Source organism: Triturus cristatus, chromosome 1_2 (genome assembly GCF_964204655.1).
Source record: "Triturus cristatus chromosome 1_2, aTriCri1.1, whole genome shotgun sequence".
Taxonomy (NCBI): domain Eukaryota; kingdom Metazoa; phylum Chordata; class Amphibia; order Caudata; family Salamandridae; genus Triturus; species Triturus cristatus.
Window position 1 is genome coordinate 909,516,029 of NC_140580.1, and position 19,489 is coordinate 909,535,517.

General features: G+C 41.7%; 1 protein-coding gene across 5 annotated transcripts in view; it reads right to left on the bottom strand.

Annotated features, from left to right (window-relative positions):
• The window catches only part of AGRN (agrin), a 726,538-nt gene that overhangs the window by 66,890 nt on the left and 640,159 nt on the right, over window positions 1-19,489 (bottom strand). For all 5 annotated transcript variants that reach the window (XM_085609660.1, XM_085609659.1, XM_085609658.1 and 2 more), the window contains one exon: window positions 18,203-18,317. In XM_085609660.1, coding sequence (XP_085465786.1) covers window positions 18,203-18,317 — 115 coding nt within the window. The remainder of the gene's footprint in view (window positions 1-18,202; window positions 18,318-19,489) is intronic.

Genomic DNA, 19,489 nt, shown 5'->3' on the forward strand with positions numbered 1-19,489 from the left:
AAATGTCTTGCATATTGTGGTATGAATGACTGTTCATTGTTCACTGTTCATTATTGTGTTTCTCGTATTAAGTAAGTTCAAGAGTAAGTATCAGATCAGTTGTCAATATGCCGCTCTTCTCGAAGTTAAGACAGATTACTACCAGAAAAGGGGTGCTTGAAGAAGCAGTTCCTATTCCTCCTAGAGACACTCCAGGACATTTCATGTACCATAAACATGGCTTAGATGCCATATTGTTTCTTGATCTATGGGTAGATTATACCAAAGGATTACCGGAAAGTCAAAGGTGGCCCATAGCGGGAACCTGGGATGCAGAGTGCATCATGAAAGTGGAGGAAGAGTTATGGAAAAGAAAGGTCAGACAGTCACAGAAAGACGCCGTTGAGTTATGGCGTAAAGAATCTCATAGACGAACAGAAAAAGCACGTAGACAAGAAGAGAGGAGTAAAGAGAGTTCAAATAAAGTTCAAGAAAATCTATTAATTGAGGAAGGTATCCGAGTGAAATCAGAACAAGTAAATAGACAAAGAAATGCTCTTATGAATGGTATGTATCCCCTTCTAGCCGAAGGACTACCTAAGGCTGTTACGGAGGTGCCAAAAGACTTGCCACCCCCGTTATTTCCAATTAAGGTACATCCAAAGGGGCATCCCAGAACCGCAGAAGATGTTTTCCTTTCCTCATATCTAGACGATGCAGCCCCCGAGTATGCTAACGCCACACCACATAGACCGTCTGGCGGAGGGGTTCAACGTCAGGATCAGGTATCTGTCCCCGTGCAACAGCAAGTCCCGATACAAGCATCGGCAAGCACATCTGTTTCCGCATCTGTTTCCGCAGTCGACTCTACAGGGGTATCGACACCCATAGTTGCTGTATCACGTTCGACGAACCCTTTCACACCCGACGCCCCAGATGGGGCCACGGGAGGTGCTAGCAGTACTTTCACGCCACCTAGAATAAATAAACTTGTTTTTCAAGAGTCCGCACATTCACGTACACCTAAGTTCGTAAATGAACGTACGCTTAAGGAACTTCTTGTAAATTGAAGATATGACCCGGTGGTTGGTAAAGAGGACGAAATGGTCCTGGCATCATTACGTATCAGACGAGCCGCAGAGTATTTAGCAAGGTTACCAGGGATGGCTACGCATCTAGATAACATATATCATTTTGTTCAAACAGGACGAGATCCAGGATGTATTAACAGAGCTATGGAATTCCAGAAAGTAGAGATACAAGGGGAACTGTTACGTTTCCTCATAAACTGTGTGATCAGAAATCAAGATCGTCCGGGGGTAGACCGGAATGCAATGCTTATTCTTACAAGATGGAGTCAGAATATATCAGAAGGGAGACACGATAAGCAAAATTGTATAATAGCCATGTGCCGAAAAATACGTAAAGAAATAGAGCGTATTCATGAAGAGAGATTGGGAACAGACGAGTTTGAGCAAGATGAAGTGTCCGAAGCAGGGGACTCTGCAAGACAGTCAGAGACCATAGCCTATGTAGGCAGAGGAAGATCTTGTGAAAATACTAGATGTTTTTCTGATCCAATACACTCTGTATGTCCAAATAATAGCAGAACGTATCCGACGCCTGTAATAAATCTGAAATCTCCTGAACATTCGTTTCAAGCCGCAGATAAAATACTACGAGAACGAAGAGGTTACCACCTCCTCGATTCCATGGATGAGCAAGAATTAGTCAGATCAGCCGTTCATTGGATTGTTAGTCCTGAAAAATACGGTGATGAGACCGTAGCACACACGTTTCTCAACCTCAGTACAGATGAACAACGTTTAGCTGGAATCTATATGATTCAGCAACTCCTCATATTATATAAGAGCCAACATGCTGACCCTGGTCCTTTACCTGATATATTAACGGAACTACTCACGTATAGATGGAAAGGTTCTAGTAACAAGCTAATTAAAGAGATATTAGTGTCACGTAAGCAGTATGTTCTTTTTGTAAATCCAGATTCTCTCTCCCTGCCCCCCAGAGAAAGAGCACCGTACTACATGGATAGACAAAATCCTCTACGAGAAGTGCACCCAATAAAAGGCGAAGACAATGAGTTTCACCGTGTATTTGTTTACACACCCATATCAAAAATGGAATTATTAGAAATGAAAAAAGTAGTGCCCAGTCATGACAAAGACCCAGCGGGTTTCCACCGAGAAATTAAAGACATGTTACTGATGGGAGAGTACACCTTTCCTGATATTATGACGATTTTAAAAGTGCTTTTGCCTGCTGGCATATATGAAAAACTGAAAGAAAAAGAGTGGGAAGTGGGAGACCAAAAGATAGACTGGACAGCATTAGCAGAGGAAGAAAGGGGCCGAGCCGCAGGTTCAGGGCTCGGGGATAAAGTTAAACTATTACCAGGTTTACTAGTACAGGTACTGCCACGTTTATTAACTACAAAGAAGGAAGATTGGGGTGCAATCACAGCCTGTAAACAAAAGCAAGATGAAGACACAAGCGATTATTATGCTCGATTTGAAAAATGTTTTGGTATAAATAGTGGTATAAAAGCAAGTAGTGACTCATATCCACATTTATTTGTGACAAAATTAGTGGAAAATGCATTGCCTCCAGTGAAGAATAGAATATTGAAATTCGAGAGTACCTGGCAAAGTAACACTCCGTCGCAAATGCTACAAATGTTACAGTATCATCACAATAGAATTAGGGATGAACAAGAACACGAGCATAGACGCATGAAGGATACAAAAATGAAAATGCTAGTTTCTCAGACAGTACCAGCAGATGGTCACAAAAAGGGTGTGACACATTCTGGTGATTCTGCAGTTCCTGTAAAAGGAACCTGCAATTACTGTAAACAACTAGGCCATTATGTACATGATTGTCAAGTCCTGAAACGAAATATAGCAACAGGTATTGCAAAGGAGAGACCACGATTAGTTAGACAAGATCAGAATGAACAAGGAGCTATGCAGCATGGACAGTCCATGCCAGTTCAGCAACAGTCTATGCCAGCCTCACAGCAACCCATACAGTTTGTGCCAGCTGCACCACCGTTGCCTACTACTGCCACACAAACCACAACACAACAAATGTATCAGACTGCACAGTATGAATACCCTGAGTATCAGCGTTACGCATGAACCAGCCTAGAGAGGGAAGTTGACTTACCGCTTATCGAGATTCCGGTAGATCAAGAAGGACCTTATGTACATAGTGAATTATTAGGTCAAGATAGAAAATTCTTACTCGATACAGGGGCAAGTCGAACAACCATAAAACGTAGTGAAGTTCCAGGGGCACCCCTCTCAGGCTCTCAAAATGTTTCCCTTGGTTTTTCAGGAAAACCTATTGTTAATGAAGTATCACAGCCTCTACCACTTACGATAGGACCTTTGACACGAACTACAGATTTATTGCTTACTAAATCATGCCCAGAAAATTTGTTAGGAATTAAAACTCTGAAAGCACTAGGAGCCATAATATGTTGTTCTCCGGAAGGAGTAAGGTTGTTTTTGCGTGATTTTAAAGGTCACTATGTGTCTAGAGACATGGATCCCCGACTACAGATTTTACCAGTACATCTATGGGCACAAGGCCCTACGGATGTTGGCTGCATGAACATTACACCCTATCGAGTTACATTGAAAGCAGGAGTGGTATTACCACGAATGCGACAATACAAGTTACCGCATGATGCTGTAGTGGCTTTGTTGAAAATCATTGATGAGCTAATTGCCCAGGGAGTAGTTGTAGAAACAGACTCCAATGTATGTAATTCACCGATAATTCCGATTCTTAAACGAACTGATCCTACTGCCCCACCAGTGTACCGATTGGTTATTGATTTGCGTGAACTAAACAAGTGTATTGTACCACAATTCCCTGTGGTCCCTGATATATCATCATTGTTGACAGCAATTGATTCCGAAGCAACATTCTTTACTGTAATTGATCTCAAGAATGCCTTTTTCAGCGTCCCAATAGATCCGGAAAGCCAATACTTGTTCGGATTCAGTTTAAATGGGCGCAGCTTTAAATTCTCACGCGCTCCCCAAGGATTTACAGAAAGCCCCAGCATCTACAGCCAAGCACTGAAACGAGAACTTGACAGTATCCACATGCCAGTCAATACTGCACTGCTTCAATACGTCGATGATCTGCTGATCACCGCACGAAGCGAACACGAATGTGAAAAAGCCTCATTGACAGTCTTACATTTTCTAGCAGACAAAGGACACAAGGTGTCCCCTTCTAAGCTGCAATTCTGTGTTCAGCGAGTTATTTATCTTGGTCACTCGCTGTCCAAGGAGGGAAGGCAGCTTACACCAGATCGCATCCAGTTAATTGCTAACATGTCAATACCCCAGACACAAAAGGAAGTGCGGGCTTTTATAGGCCTCACTTCATACTGTAGACAGTGGATTCCCCAATATGCATTTCTAGCGAAGCCACTCATTCAGTTAACCACACAGGAGGCAGCCACATCGACTGTTCTCCCTTGGACTCAGGAACATACACAAGCTTTTGAAAGCTTAAAGGAAGCTTTATGTCAAGCACCTGTTTTAGCAACACCATGTTATAGCAAACCTTTTACACTCTTTGTTACAGAACGCGAAGGTACTGCCTTATCAGTACTCACTCAGGATCAAGCAGGATCACGCAAGCCATGTGCTTATTTTTCCAGTACATTAGATCCCGTAGCTCAGGCTTTGCCTGCATGCCTGAAATCAGTGGCAGCGACAGCTTTAGCAATCAGACAAAGCGATGCCATAGTATTAGGACATCCATTGACAGTACAAGTACCACATGCAGTAGAGGTTCTTGTGAACCGAACACAAACACAACACTTGACCATAGCAAGACTTACTGGTTATGAACTGACATTGTTTCAACCACACATAGAGATCCGACGGTGTAATACATTGAATCCTGCTACACTATTACCTGTAATTGGAACAGACCCACTAGCTCATGATTGTGTTGAAATCATTGAAATAAAGACGAAACCTAGACAAGACTTGACAGACGTTCCATTGCTAGATCCAGACCTGACGTTATATGTAGATGGTTCGTGTATGAGGACAAGTACAGGAAATTTAGTTGCCGCGTATGCAGTCACAACAGACACTGAAGTTATTGAGACACATTGTATAGATACTCTGTCAGCCCAAGCAGCAGAACTTGTTGCTCTAACACAAGCCTGTATTCAAGCCACGGACAAGAAAGTCAACATATATACTGATTCACGTTATGCATTTGGAGTCGTACATGACTTCGGAGTGCTTTGGCGGGAGAGGGGTTATTTAACTTCTCATGGAACACACATTCAGCACGGACCCCTCATTCATGCCTTGTTAGACGCAATACATTTACCCACTGCTATATCGATTATGAAATGTAAAGCACACACGAAGGTTACTGATACCATTTCTCAAGGCAATGATTTAGCTGACAGAACAGCTAAACAGACTGCTCAGAATCGCACATTAGACATGACAAAGCCAATAGTTCAGACACCAACACAGTGTATGACAATTAAGGATCCCACACTTGACGTAATTGACATACAGACACATGCCACAGCAGAAGAAATAAAGAAATGGACTGAACTAGGAGGGATCCAGACAGATCAAGGATGGATGACGAAGGAGAAATCTGTATGGTTTCTCCCCGATTCCATGGTTCAAGCCATTATAGCTACAGTTCACAGTCCAGCACATTTAGGAGAGAAGGCTATGCTAGACAGCATTCAGCACATTTGGTTCAACAAACATTTACGAGCAGCAGCTAAACAAAAAGTTCGTACCTGTATGATATGTTGTCAGTTTAATCCAGGAAAGAGTGTTCCCGTAGAGCAGGGTGGATTTCAGCCTCCTGACCATCCTTTTGAAGTCCTCCAGATGGATTATATTCAGATGGAACGTTGTCGAGGATTCAAATATGTCCTCGTAGTTGTCTGCGCTCTCTCCCGTTGGACAGAGGCGTATCCCGTATCAGATTACACTGCCTCGACTACTGCCAAGCAGCTAGTTCGAGAATTCTTCCCACGGTACGGTTTACCACGTGTTGTATATTCAGATAACGGTCAGCCTTTCTCATCCGAATTAATGAAACGTCTCACTCCTGTTGGGATATCAGTGGAAATTCCACTGTGTCCGACACCCCGAAGCAGCAGGTCTCGTAGAAAGACATAACCAGACACTGAAAATCAGACTGTCCAAAATATGTAGAGAGAAAGGTGTCGACTGGATAGTAGCATTACCAGTTGCACTCTTTTACATGAGGATGGTAGCACACTCTAGAACAGGGCTATCCCCGTATGAGGTGATCTTTGGTAGACCGCCGAATATGTGGGGGACGCCTATACCACGTAAAATAACTGATGTTGACTGTAATATGCTGACAGATTACCTGGCTTCCTTGATGTCTGCACTACAATCTTCTCGTTCACAGGTAGCTGCAGCCTTTCCCGACAACACTGAGGCGAAACCCCATGACGTGGTCCCCGGGGACTTTGTCCTGGTTCGGAATTTTGATAGGAAAAGCCAATTGGATCCTAGGTGGAAGTTGCCTAAGCAGGTCCTGCTGACGACCAGAACAGCTGTGAAGATCGAAGGACGGAAAGGATGGGTGCATTCCACCCATATAAAAAAATTTCATGGACTACCTTCAGATATAGACACTGTGCCCTGCACTCCCTCACAGACTGATTCAAAACTTCCTTTTGTTGAACTGAATGACTCTCAGTGCTATAAACAGAAACTCAGGTCCAGATCTAAACTGTCGGACGATTTGATTGTTTAAGTCCTCTCCAAGGTGAAGCGGTTGAATCTGTCCCGACATGTATCCCTTAGGTCTGAATCATGTAGAGTCCAGAATCATAATGAAACGACATGCTTATTGTAAATTACTGCGTAACCACTGTATTGTGACTTTATTAATTTTGTTTTCCTTGAGTATTTTAGTAATTATTACGAGTATGATTTTGCACATATATCATCCTGTTTCTAAACGTGTTTTCAATATAACTGATGAACATTCTTTTAGTGACCTACCGCCACATGAATTATCCTATAGACTTGCGCTGCGCAATAACACATTCATTAGTATGTTACATCATTCCCATCAGACTAGTAATGCGACCAATTGTTGGGTGTGTGGCCGACTCCCTCCCTATCAGAATAACAAAGGAGTTCTGCCTTTCTTTCCACATCCGTTCACACACAATGGCTCCTGTGGAGCATGGTTTAGTTTATTAAATTCCATAGACCCAGACACAGCAGTTTATCAACAACATTGGATATGGGGAAATCTGAATCTAGTTTTATTCAAAGTCTGTCACCCTAATAAGGAGGGTCACCTCAGTAGAACAGGAACTGATTTAGAAAATGAAGTGTATAGATTAGGTAATTTTACACCTAATCTTATGATTCTGAATGTCAAATCCGAAGTTGAACTAATTTTGCCCACTATGTCAGTATTTCCAGTTAAGGGTGAATTATGTGTAAGAAAAGTTGGTCCCATACATATGGGCCATAGCCAATGCGTTACTACAGTAGAATATAGTGATCAAGGTAAATCTTCATTTAGAGCTTCTCGCCATTCCTACTTCATATGTGGTCAGACTGCATATATGCGTCTGCCTCTAGATTGGGATGGTACCTGTTACATAGCATTCCTTTTGCCACCTGTTTTCCTAGCTCCCCCTGATTATTATCGAAATGTTCATTTAGTACACAATAGAGAGAAAAGAGATCTCCCAGTTGTCGATTATACTGAGACATCATGGGACAAGTATGTAGATTTCAATAAAGGTATCTTTCCCTATATAGGTACTATATCAAATAGTAAGCTGATACGCAGACTCACCAAGACTCTTGAAGCTGTAGTAAACGAGACTATAGCCGCCCTAGGCAATCTGACAGAGGAACAATCAGTGATGAGAATTGTTGTTCTCCAGAATCGTCTTGTCCTTGACGTCATCCTGGCCGATAGGGGCGGAGCTTGTAGGGTCATCGGATCCAGCTGCTGCATATTCATACCAGAAAATTCGCCATCTGTATATAAAGCTATAACACGCCTTCATAAGATTGTAAGCCAGATACACGAGAATCCAGGCACTTGGACGTGGTCCGGGTGGTTTTGGAGTGTGATATCAGCCTGGGGATGGAGAGTTCTATCCTTCCTAGGTATTGGCCTTCTTATGCTCTTCAGTTGTTGTCTATGCCTGCAATGTGGACCAGCGATTTGTGGTCTGTGTGCCACATCGTGTATTCCACATCAAAGTTTTCGCTCAAGATCCCGGAAGAAGAAAGAAGAAGAAATGATGCTCCATGAGCAAATCAATGGAATGATGAAGATTGATGTCTCGTGAAGGGCAAGAAGGGGACAAGGAGGGAATGTGGAAAAGTGGATTTTCCTGATCAGTTATGTCCCCTATCTTGGACCCCAACGGTTCTATATGCATGTTACAAGTACATGTATGTTCCCTCCAGTTCCAGTTTCTAAGACGCAAACATATGTGTGTCTACTGTCAACATGTTCTCTGTCAGATCCGCCATCAATGGGCTGGATATTCGATTCCTTAGTATGAAAGGCCACCGACTTTATATGGCTAAGTTACTCCATTTTTACAGTTCAGGCGAGTAGGCCCGATTCTGTCCTCAAAGCCTTTCCCTGCTCTCTGTCTCTGACAGCTTCAGCTTGAGCTCGCATCTGTATCCATGAACTTTGTCCTACTCCCTGTGCAGCTAACGGTGCCTGCCTCGGCTAGTTTTCGCCTGTCTGCCAAGAAGTTGTATTTCACCTTCGAATTATCTATTTTGCTCTTCAGCCGATGCATTCCTGTCCAGTGATTTAGGTAAACATTTCCTTTAGCTCACAAGCAAAGGACTCAGCCTTTCCGTCCTCCTGCAAGTGATTCATAGCCCTGTTGCCATGGAAAGTTTTCTGCCCCTCGCATCTCATATAGACACTTAGACGCTTGTACACGCACACAGTCAGTATAGAATAGATTCTGTCCGAGAGTCCTTCCTTGTGGATAACATAGTTCTTTAAACATAGGATGTTAGATATGATTTGGGATTAGGATGACTTGACCCCAGACTTCTCGTCTCCACATGTAGAGCTAAATGTCAAGTCCCCTTCACCCCCTAGTTGCACGTCAATTACACGTCATGCTGCCACGCGCGCATCTATGCCAAGTATTATCTTATAGATCCACCTATGTCTGATAATTCTAACCAATCATGTTTCTTTTATTCCTTATTACGCCTAGTTTCGATTATGTCACTGTCACGTCATTTTTCTTATCAAATGTTACGCCTTCTACATTCGTTTCATTGTAATGTACTTATTATAAAAATACATGTCTGTTAATAAATTATTGTACTTCACTTCCTGAACCTTCGTGGTGACGGAACCTGAGGGCCGCGACTCGAGTCGGCCATTTTGAATGGAATAAAGCCCATTAGAAAACCTCTTATACCACGGATTCTGCCTCTCGTTATTTTGAGCTATTTTACTTTAATTTAAGATTCCGCATGAAATTCAGTCCGGTAATATTTATTTTATTTACCACAGTGCGACCGTGTGGGAAGGAAGTGTAGAGGACGATAAGAATTTGTAAATCCTAGACGCTACATGGCCAGTCCTGATCCATAATTGAAAAAGCGTAATCGTAGGGGAAGAGGGATGAAGGTGCACTTTAGCAAGTGCTACCTTAATCTTAAGAAAGGTATAAAAGTCTAAGTTAGATAAAGAAAATTGTTGAGCTAGGGAGGAGAAAGGGAAAGGATCATTATTGGAGTCATAGAGATGTTTAACAAGTGAGATACCTTTCCCAGCCCAATAAGACATCAACTCTGGCTCAATATTAATTTGATTCTAGAATTCCGCCAAATGGACGACCATCTAGTTTTATGCAGTGGAATTGCCACTTTCTTATCAACCTTGCGAACCGCAGCAATAGTGTCTAAAATAATAGACCGAGAGAATGGAATAGAAAGGGTATTCGTGGTTAAAAAAGAGGCAGTCGGGAGAGGGGAGGCTAAGTCTTGTTCTATTAGCAACCAAGATGGAACATGAGTAGAGGGAGAAGAAAACCAGAGAGCACCCTGAGACGCCAGGAAAGCAGTTTGATATTTCCCCCAATCAGGAAGATTACAGCCTCCCATATCAAAAGATTTCCGTAAGAATTTATAAGCAATTCTAGCTCTTTTGTCATTCCATAAAAATTTGGAAGTAAGTAAGTCAAGTTCGTGAAAAAAGGAATCAGAGAGCTTTACCGGAAGCATAGAGGAAACAAAATTAATAATAGGTGTTATCATCATTTTAAGAGTCTGCAGTCGACCCCACCAGGAGATATGCTTCGGAGACCAAGTCTCTAAAAGACGTCGCACCTTAAGAATAGTTTGAGATTCATTATAAGTAATCGTAGCATAAAGAGTGGAACAAAAATAAATGCCCAGATATTTTAGATGTTTAGATTGCCACTTAAAACCCGCCGAACCCATATGAGAAGAGAAACAATAAGCATTTAAGGGGAACATCTCTGTCTTATCTTTGTTCAGGGTATATCCTGAAACCTTGGAGAAAAGAGAAATCGTATCAGAGATAGCAGGGATGGCCAATGCAATATCGTCAGAGAAAATAAGAACATCATCCGCATAAGCAGCTGTTTTTATCTGATGAGACCCAAAAGAGAACCCCTTAATGTCTGGATGTAAGTCAATCATTCTGAGAAGAGGATCAATGGACAACAAAAATAAAAGAGGAGACAAGGGACATCCTTGCCGAGTACCCTGGCGAAGGCTAAAAAAGGACGACGTAGCTCCATTCACTCTTATGTTAGCTCTAGGTCGGGAATAAAGAGACATAACCATACGGATAAAGGAATCACCAAGATTATGTGCACATAGAACAGCTCGTAGAAAAGGCCAAGAGACCTTATCAAAGGCCTTTTCAGCATCAAGGGCCAAGGCCGCCGCCGGAAGATTGGATCGCTTGGCGGAACCGAGAATGTGACAAAAAGTACGGATATTATCACGTGCAAGACGACCCTTTACAAAACCTATTTGGGAAGGATGAACCAATTGAGGGATAAAGGATTCCAAGCGTTTAGCTAAGATTTTAGCAAAAATCTTAGCTTCCATGTTAAGAAGAGAAATAGGCCGAAAATTTTTGGGGTCCGAATGATCTTTTCCTTCTTTGGGGATTACTACAATAGTAGCATCAGCAGCAGAACCAGACACAGAACCATCTTTAATAAAAGCATCAAAGACGGATTGAAGTTGCGGCACAATCACAGATATAAAGGTTTTATAAAACAAAATAGGATATCCATCAGGACCCGGAGCTTTACCGGAGCGGGTAGCTTTAATTGCAGAAATAATTTCGTCAGAGGTAATCGGGCCATTCAAAGAGTTATTATCCTCCTCCGATACAGTTTTCACAGGAACTGTCTTTAAGAACTCTTGACATTGTTCAAAAGAAGATTGATTAGAGGGGGTATATAAATTATTATAGAAATCTCTAAAGACCTCAAGAATTTCTTCAGTCTGAAATTTTTTCTTACCAAGATGGTCATTAATAGAAGAAATTTGGGAAGATTTATAAGAAGATTCTTGGAACTTTAATGTAGCCACAAGCAACTTGCCAGCACGGTTTTTTTAACAACAACTTCTTAGATTTCTGAGCCTGAAGACCTATTTGAGCTCTTTTAGTGACTATAGTATTGTATGTATATTTTAAATTCTTAATAGATTGTAGGCACAATTTATCTTTAGATTGTCGAAAAAGAGATTCCTGACTTTTAATCTCAGCTGCTAAATCCGTGAGTTCCTTTTTAATGGCAGCGTTTCTCCTTGACATACATTTGATGACCTGACCACGGAAAGTGCATTTAAAAGAGTCCCAGAGAACAACAGGGGAATCGACTGAACCAACATTCTCAAGGAAAAACGTCTCAATATCCTTGGAAAACTCTCGAACCTGGGAATCATCATGTAAGATTTCTGTGTTTAGTCTCCAAGATCGAGATCTCGCTCTAGGGGCAAAAGACAAAAGTGTGAAAGTCACCGCGGCATGGTCTGAAATCAAAATAGGATGAATAATCGGAGATGAGGAAGATTGAACAAGAGAGGAGTGAACCAAAAGATAATCATGCGTGAAAAAGACGAATGGGGGGAAGAAAAAAAGGAGAAATCACTGCCAGTGGGATTATGAAGATGCCAGACATCCTGAAGATGGATAAGAGAGCACATATTAATCATTTGTTTATGTGATTTAGGGGGACGAAAATTAAAGGCAGAATTCCTATCTAGGATGGGATCCATTGGTAAATTAAAGTCTCCACCTACAATAAGATTACCAGAATGAGGTGTGTCATTTAGCTTTTTGGTGACTACTTTTCAAAAAGACGGATCATCCTTGTTAGGGGCATAAATATTCATGACAAAGAGATCAGCATTACCATCAGACAACTTAGATAATAACCAACGTCCCTCTGTATCCTGTTCAGAGGAAACAATAGACAAACCAGAATGTTTAGAAACTAAAGTAATTACCCCATTTCTTTTGCCACAAGCATCTGAACAAGCAACATCAGAAACCCATTCTTTCTTCAAAAATAGCGCCTCTCTGGCAGAGACCTTTGTCTCTTGAAAAAGGACTAGATCCGAAGAAAGAGATTTGCAGTAGTCTAATATCTTTGACCTTTTTACTGGGTGATTTAACCCTTTCACATTAAGGGAAAGTATATTCAATCCAGACATAGAACCAAAAATAGGGAAAAATGATACACCATATATGATAGAGGATATACAACACCCACAGAAATGCACCCTCTTGCACTAGACAACAACACAAAGGAGAGAGAATCCAAGAATGAAATCTGAAGAGAAAAAGAGAAAGAAGAGGAAGAAGAAAGAAGGAAAGTAAAAAGAAAAAGAAAGAGAAGAACCAACAAGGAAGGTCTGAAAGAGACCAAATTCATACTAGGGGGAACGTGGGAAGATGAGCAAAGGGACCATCACGAGGAATAAATACAATCAGCATAAACGGCCCCCATACAGTACATAACTGATTATACTTAATTAAGAAAAAGAAATATCTGAAATATGAACTAGAATTAATTAGAGTATTCTAAAAACAATTCATCATGTAATTCTATAAAGGCGACATGTATATGCCAAATTGATAAAAAGGTAACATATAAAGTATATCATAGAAGAATGGAGAAAGCAGAAGAGAGAAATCTACAAATGAGGAAATGATGACAATATGAAGAGAATAAATGAGAAATGGCTGATCAGTTATAACAATCAATGAAGCCCCATGGAGGATAAATAGAAGAAACACGTAAATATTTAAATATGTAAAATCTAAAGATAGACATCTAATTGACTGTCTACAAATATATAAAACTTGTTATACTAATTTAATTTAAAGAGGCAAGAATATCGTAAATATATAACCATAGAAGTAAAAAACATGAGACTATAAAGTGCAATATAAATACAGTAATTTAGAACTAGTAGAGAGAGGCAATTAATAATAATAAGTAAACAAACCAATCAATGATATAGCAATAAAATATATATAAAACTTAACTATGCAGAATATAAAATTAACTCTATATATAACAATTAATAAGTATCTATGAGGAAATGTATGTAACCAATCCATAAAAAACAATCAATGAAGTCCTATGGAAGAAAAATAGAAAGAACAAATATATATTTAAATATGTAAAAGCTAAAGATAGACATCTAGTTGACTGTCCACAAATAGATAAAACTTGTTATACTAATTTAATTTAAAGAGGCAAGAAAATCGTAAATATACAACCATAGAGATAAAAAACATGAGACTATAAAGTGCAATATAAATATAGTAATTTAGAACTAGTAGAAAGAAGCAGTTAATAATAATAAGTAAACGAACCAATCAATGATATAGCAATAAAATAGATATAAAAATTAACTATACAGAGATTAAAATTAACTCTATACATAGCAATTAATAAGTATCTATGAGGCAATTTCTGTAACCAATCCGTAAAATAATACCGTTAATAAACAATGGCGTACTCCATAGAGACAAAACAACAAGAGAAAAACAACACGCGAAAAGACCAAGTAAAAAAACAACAATGGAAGTAACATTAATTGGGGCCAGGGAGAAAGGAAGAACAAAAAAACAAAAACAAAAAAAAGGAGAGAAGACCAAGTCTCACACCAAAAATTCTAAGGAAGTAAAAGAAGCCATAAAGTGAGATAAAAAAAGAACCGGAACTTGACATGGACAAAAAGCAAGTAAGGAGGAAAAAGATTGATAAGTACGAAAAAAAGAAAAACCGAGCAGGAGTGAGGCCAACCTATAAAGAAACAATACCACGAAAGATTAGAAAATACATAAAGTAGATATACCGAAGATAGTGGTGCCATGCACAAAAAAACAGCAAAAGCACACCAACAACAGTGGACAATAAGACCACCACGCAGATCTAATAAAGACAAACTTAATAGATCTGGAACAGAGAAAACTCATTGCAGTTATATGAAACCACATCAGGTGCCAGAGGGACCGGGATCCAGCGAGGCATCCATTTGAAGATCCATCTGCAGCTCCATCTGATTATCCAAAAACGAGGCCAAGTCAGCAGGTTCATCGAAAATTCTGGAACGACCTTTGAAGGTAATGCGGAATTTTGAAGGACCAGAAAAAGAGAAGGGGATATTCATCTCAGAGAGACGCTTCCGGAGATTAAGAAAACCTTTCCTCCTTATTACCGTGTCTCTGGCAAAGTCCTGAGAAATTGAAATGCGATGGCCATTCCATGAGACACCTTTAACCTTCCGCATATGAGCCAGAATTTGTTCTGTATGTTGATGGCGCAGTGGCTTAAAAATTATCGCTCTTGGTTGTGTGGCTGATTTAGAGCGAAAGGTGGGAACCCGGTGTGCCCGTTCCAACTCAAAGTCTCTTTGGAAAGAAATTTGCAGCGTAGCAGGAACCCATTTGTATAAGAAATCAATCATAGAAGGTGCATCTTTCTCAACTTCCTCCGGAAGACCAAAAATGCGCAGATTGGATCTGCGGTTACGATCTTCTTGTTCAGTGAGATCTCTCCGCAATGCCGCCATTGAGCGCTCAAACTGGCAAAGAGACCTAGATTGCTTTTGCATAGTATCCTCTGCACCACTAATACGTGTTTCTGTGGCTGAAACACGAAGGGAAAGAGCCTTGAGATCATTCCTGATGGCTGACACCTCCACTTGCAACAGATCCGTGTTAGTCTTGGTAGATTGTGCAATTGCATGAACATCATTAAGGCGCGTCTGAATAGCCTCAAGAGTTGAATTGGTGTCTTTTTGAGCAGCCTCAGGAGTAGGAGACACTTGTTTGGACCTCTTAAGAGTAGCTTTAGAATCCTTGGCGTCTTTAGCATTTGGTGACAAGCCCATATTCGCAGCCATAGAGCCACAGCCACAGCGGGAGCAAAATACCCCACTCCAGAGAAATGAAGGGAAGGAAAAAGCCAGAGGAAACTAGTATACTCAATATGTAAAACAGAAATGCGCAAAAAGTGGAGAGCGCACTTTCAGCAACCAATCCAGGATAATAATAATGGCGGGCTTACACGACAAAGGAGAGGATTCCCATCACAAAAATACCATGCCCTGTAGGTATCAGAAGAACGCCATCCGAAACCAAAAAAAACCAAGAAGCAGGGTATCATAGATCATAGAAGCACCATACATAGGCATTGGAGGCGCTCTGAAGAGAGGTATAGTAGAATAAAATCCAAAATACTCTCACCATAGGCAGCAATGTAAATGAGGAGAAAAAAAAAAAAGAAATCCAATATATACTTTATAAGTAAGGAAATAGTCACCAGCACCTATTTGTCATCATTCCTGGCCAGTTCGTAGAAAAAAAACGCCGTCGTGATGTGGAGAGCAAACAACTCCGTCAGTGAGGAAAAAACAAAATGGCGGCCGCTCGTAAAAACACCGAGCGCCACCTTAAAACGGCAGAAATACAGTCACCGGCAGCTTCATAGAGCAGGAAAGACTCTCAGGCAGCAGACGGCATCGTCAGAAGCATAAAACCAACTCTTGGCAGGAATGGGGCACTTTGAAGCAGTATAAAAGCCTCCGGCGGCCCTCGCTCGTCACAGAGCTCAAGCGCGACCCGCCATCTCGCAGCGGCGCGCAAGCCACGCCCCGTGGAGTTGGTTTATTTAAAAAAAAAAGCATTCACTTAAGTTGGGTTCATTGGCAGATGCAGAGCTGTCTGCTGGGATCCAGGTGGAAGTAACGTATGCATTCAATCCATTTCTTCTTGTGCACTCTAGTACTTGGTGGGTGTACAGTTACTCTACAGTGCATACACAGTGATGAAGAACGAAAATACAACATGTATTACAATAGTCAAGGCCCCGCTCCGAAACTATATATAGTATGATGTATAATATAATAGCAACACATACCTCAACAGGCAAAGGCTGATTACAAGAACATGATCAACATACACTGAAAGAAGAAATACCAAAAATGAACTCATTTGTCCTTTTCACAGTTTAACAACCAGTAGTCTTGATAAATTGCTCACACCAGACCTGGGACAACAAACTCACAGGTTAGCCCCCTTCTTTATGCACAGGCTGCAGCTTCCAGCACTGTCGTGAGAAGCGGATGCGGGGTCACCAGGAAAGCGTGTGTACCCTCCGTGCACATCCAGGTGGAATGAGGAACATTCCACTTGGCAGCAACCCAAACCTTCTGGAGGGAAACAGGCAAACTCTTCAACGAGATGACACAGGGGACTCTCCTGCTGCATCCATTTTTGATGTTATTCAGAGCCCTGGATGAGCAAGAAATCTAACACAACCCCCACAGGTTGCTCACATTCAACTGCTGTTTTGTGGGGAAAAATGGAACCAGCGATGTACAAATGTGGCGGAGCATACAGGAGTGTGCACGCAACAGACACTTCTGGGGACAAGAACATTGCAAATATGTTAACATTCAACCTAAAATTCATAACGTATACTCGGTCGTGACACAAAGAGAAAGGACTAGACAATCTCTGGGCAAGATGTAATGCTAATTGAGGCCTTGGGGTCTGGCTTACAATAGCACTGGCATTTCAAAGGGAAACCTGCGATAAAAAATGCAATTAAATACAAGACAACGAACAGGAGAGTAGCAAACGCAACCCTTTCGGATGGGAAAATAGCAGCCATGTCTTAAACTGAAAACATCTTTATGGCTCATTCCTGATGCGGAGAGACAGATTTTGCGTCTGGCCTTAATTCCTAGGGCTGTGTTTATGAAGATGCCAACAGCCGTATGGCGTTTAAATGATTACACTATTTGGTGACCTGAACGCGTACATATTATGTTGTGGTATATAGTGTAACACACCTCTGCATACCACTGGTTGCCCTCCCATAGGAGCTTGGGCTTTGTCGTTTTGCCCTACTCCTGTATCTGTGCAGACAATTGCACTCAGTAGGTGTGGGTTTTCTTAGGATGAAGCACTTAGAAAAATTGGTTTGAGACTTTCCCCCCACACCCCGGTGTGTCAATGGGTCATATTTGTGCAGAGCCTTTTCGATGCCCTGTGGGCAGCCCGTGGGGGATTGGTGTGAGCTACATTCACTTGTCACCATGGTATGTGTAGACAGAAGGCAATCTGCGACGGTATGTAAGAGCTTGCATTCTGTGATCCCCAATGCCCCTGGGTAGTTGCGAAATTAGACCGTGTAGATAGTCATAGGCCTGGGTAGCCTGAAGGGGGCTGGATAATTATTCTGAATGGGGCTATTGTGATGCCACCAAGCAAAATCTTCTCATGGACCACAGCAGCATCCTCGGCTTGCATGGTCTACAGCACTCAGCATGAAGAGGCTCATAGAAGAATGCACATTGTTGTAACAAAACTTCACCAGTATGACCTCTAAAAATCAGATGATGAGGCATCCCTCTGTAGCAGCTAAGTGACTCTCTGTCATTTGTGACATCTTCACTCAGTCCTAGCTATTTGGTCATGATAAAAGCAGAACAAGAGGTCACAGAAGACAAAGTGGTGTTAGTTAGAAATCCAAGCTTCACTGATGGTGCATACATGACCTGTCCTTGTTAGTAGGACTGCTCACCCCAACCCTCAGATCCAAAAAGATACAACTGCTCACCTGGGTCAAAGTGAGCTTCGACAATGGCGCGGACAGAGTTGCTCTGCCCGAGGTCCCGGACTCGCAAGCTCTTGAAATCCTTCTTGACATCAGAGTTTCTGAAGAGATTGTCCAGCTGTGCAAGAGAAGCACAAAAAAAGTTCCATGTAAAGAATTATGCAGAGCAGACATAAAGGTTATGTTACTGATCGTGTACACTGCGCGAACAAGAGGCAAGGAACTGGAAAACACATACCGAGAGAGACCATGCCCACTCGGGCTGAACCAACCTGCCCCCTTTACTATCACCAGCAGTCTGCAACATCCGATTGCCGTGCCATGCACAGTACAGTGTTCATGGGTGCATCTTCTGCTGTGCAGGGTATGTAAGGAAGTTGTCAGTAAAGCAGCAGAGATAAAACCCCTCAGTATTACTCATGGTAACTGTATGATTTCCTTCTTCACAAAGCCATTCACTCCCCATGTCTCAGGCTGTGGCAAGAAGTTAATTTCTCTCTATACAGGATGTGTCCTGGGTCATGGCTTCAGGTTAATGTCTTCCTGTACATGATGACACGGATTTAGCCCTAGCCGACTGTGAACATACGACTTCCCTCCATGGAATGCTGCGGTCTCAGTCATGCACCATAGTCGGGCATGGCCACTCCCTGCAAGAGAACAATGCGTCGCCCTAGATGGACACAGATAGTTAGAGCTCGCTGTTCAGGATTTCACAATTGGCGGGTTCCAGAATTGCACTTCTGGGTGACCTGTTTTGACTCGTATGTCCTTTTTAGCTTCCTCACTCCCCTTATTTATGTTCTGTTTACTTATAACAGAACGTCCGCTTTTCTATGGTATGCAGTTTCAAACTTTGACCCTGGGCTAAAAGTAATCGCTTTCTGTACATTTGGGTAGAACTACCAATGTCGGAAGCCCTGGGCATCTGCCAGTAGCTCCATGTACAGGCAGCTTCTCACGGTGTCCTAGGCTAAGCAAAAAGTTTAGACTCCACATGCATATTGTTTCAGCCTTACTCTAGGGAATTCAATACCTCCCAGTTCATGCTGTTTCAGCCTGAACTCTAGCATGAAATTAATAACTCGCTGTACACACTACTTCACCCTGCCTACAAGTCAATAGCTTCCTGTAAAAGGCATGGCTCCATATCCTAAAATTCTGCTGAAGTTAACAGTTTTCTGTACATGATAGTTTTGCCTGTGTTCTCTGTTTTACGTTTATAATTAGTATCTGTGAACCAGTGCTCTGAAAATGGTCATGAATGCTGATTCACCAAACAGCCAGGAG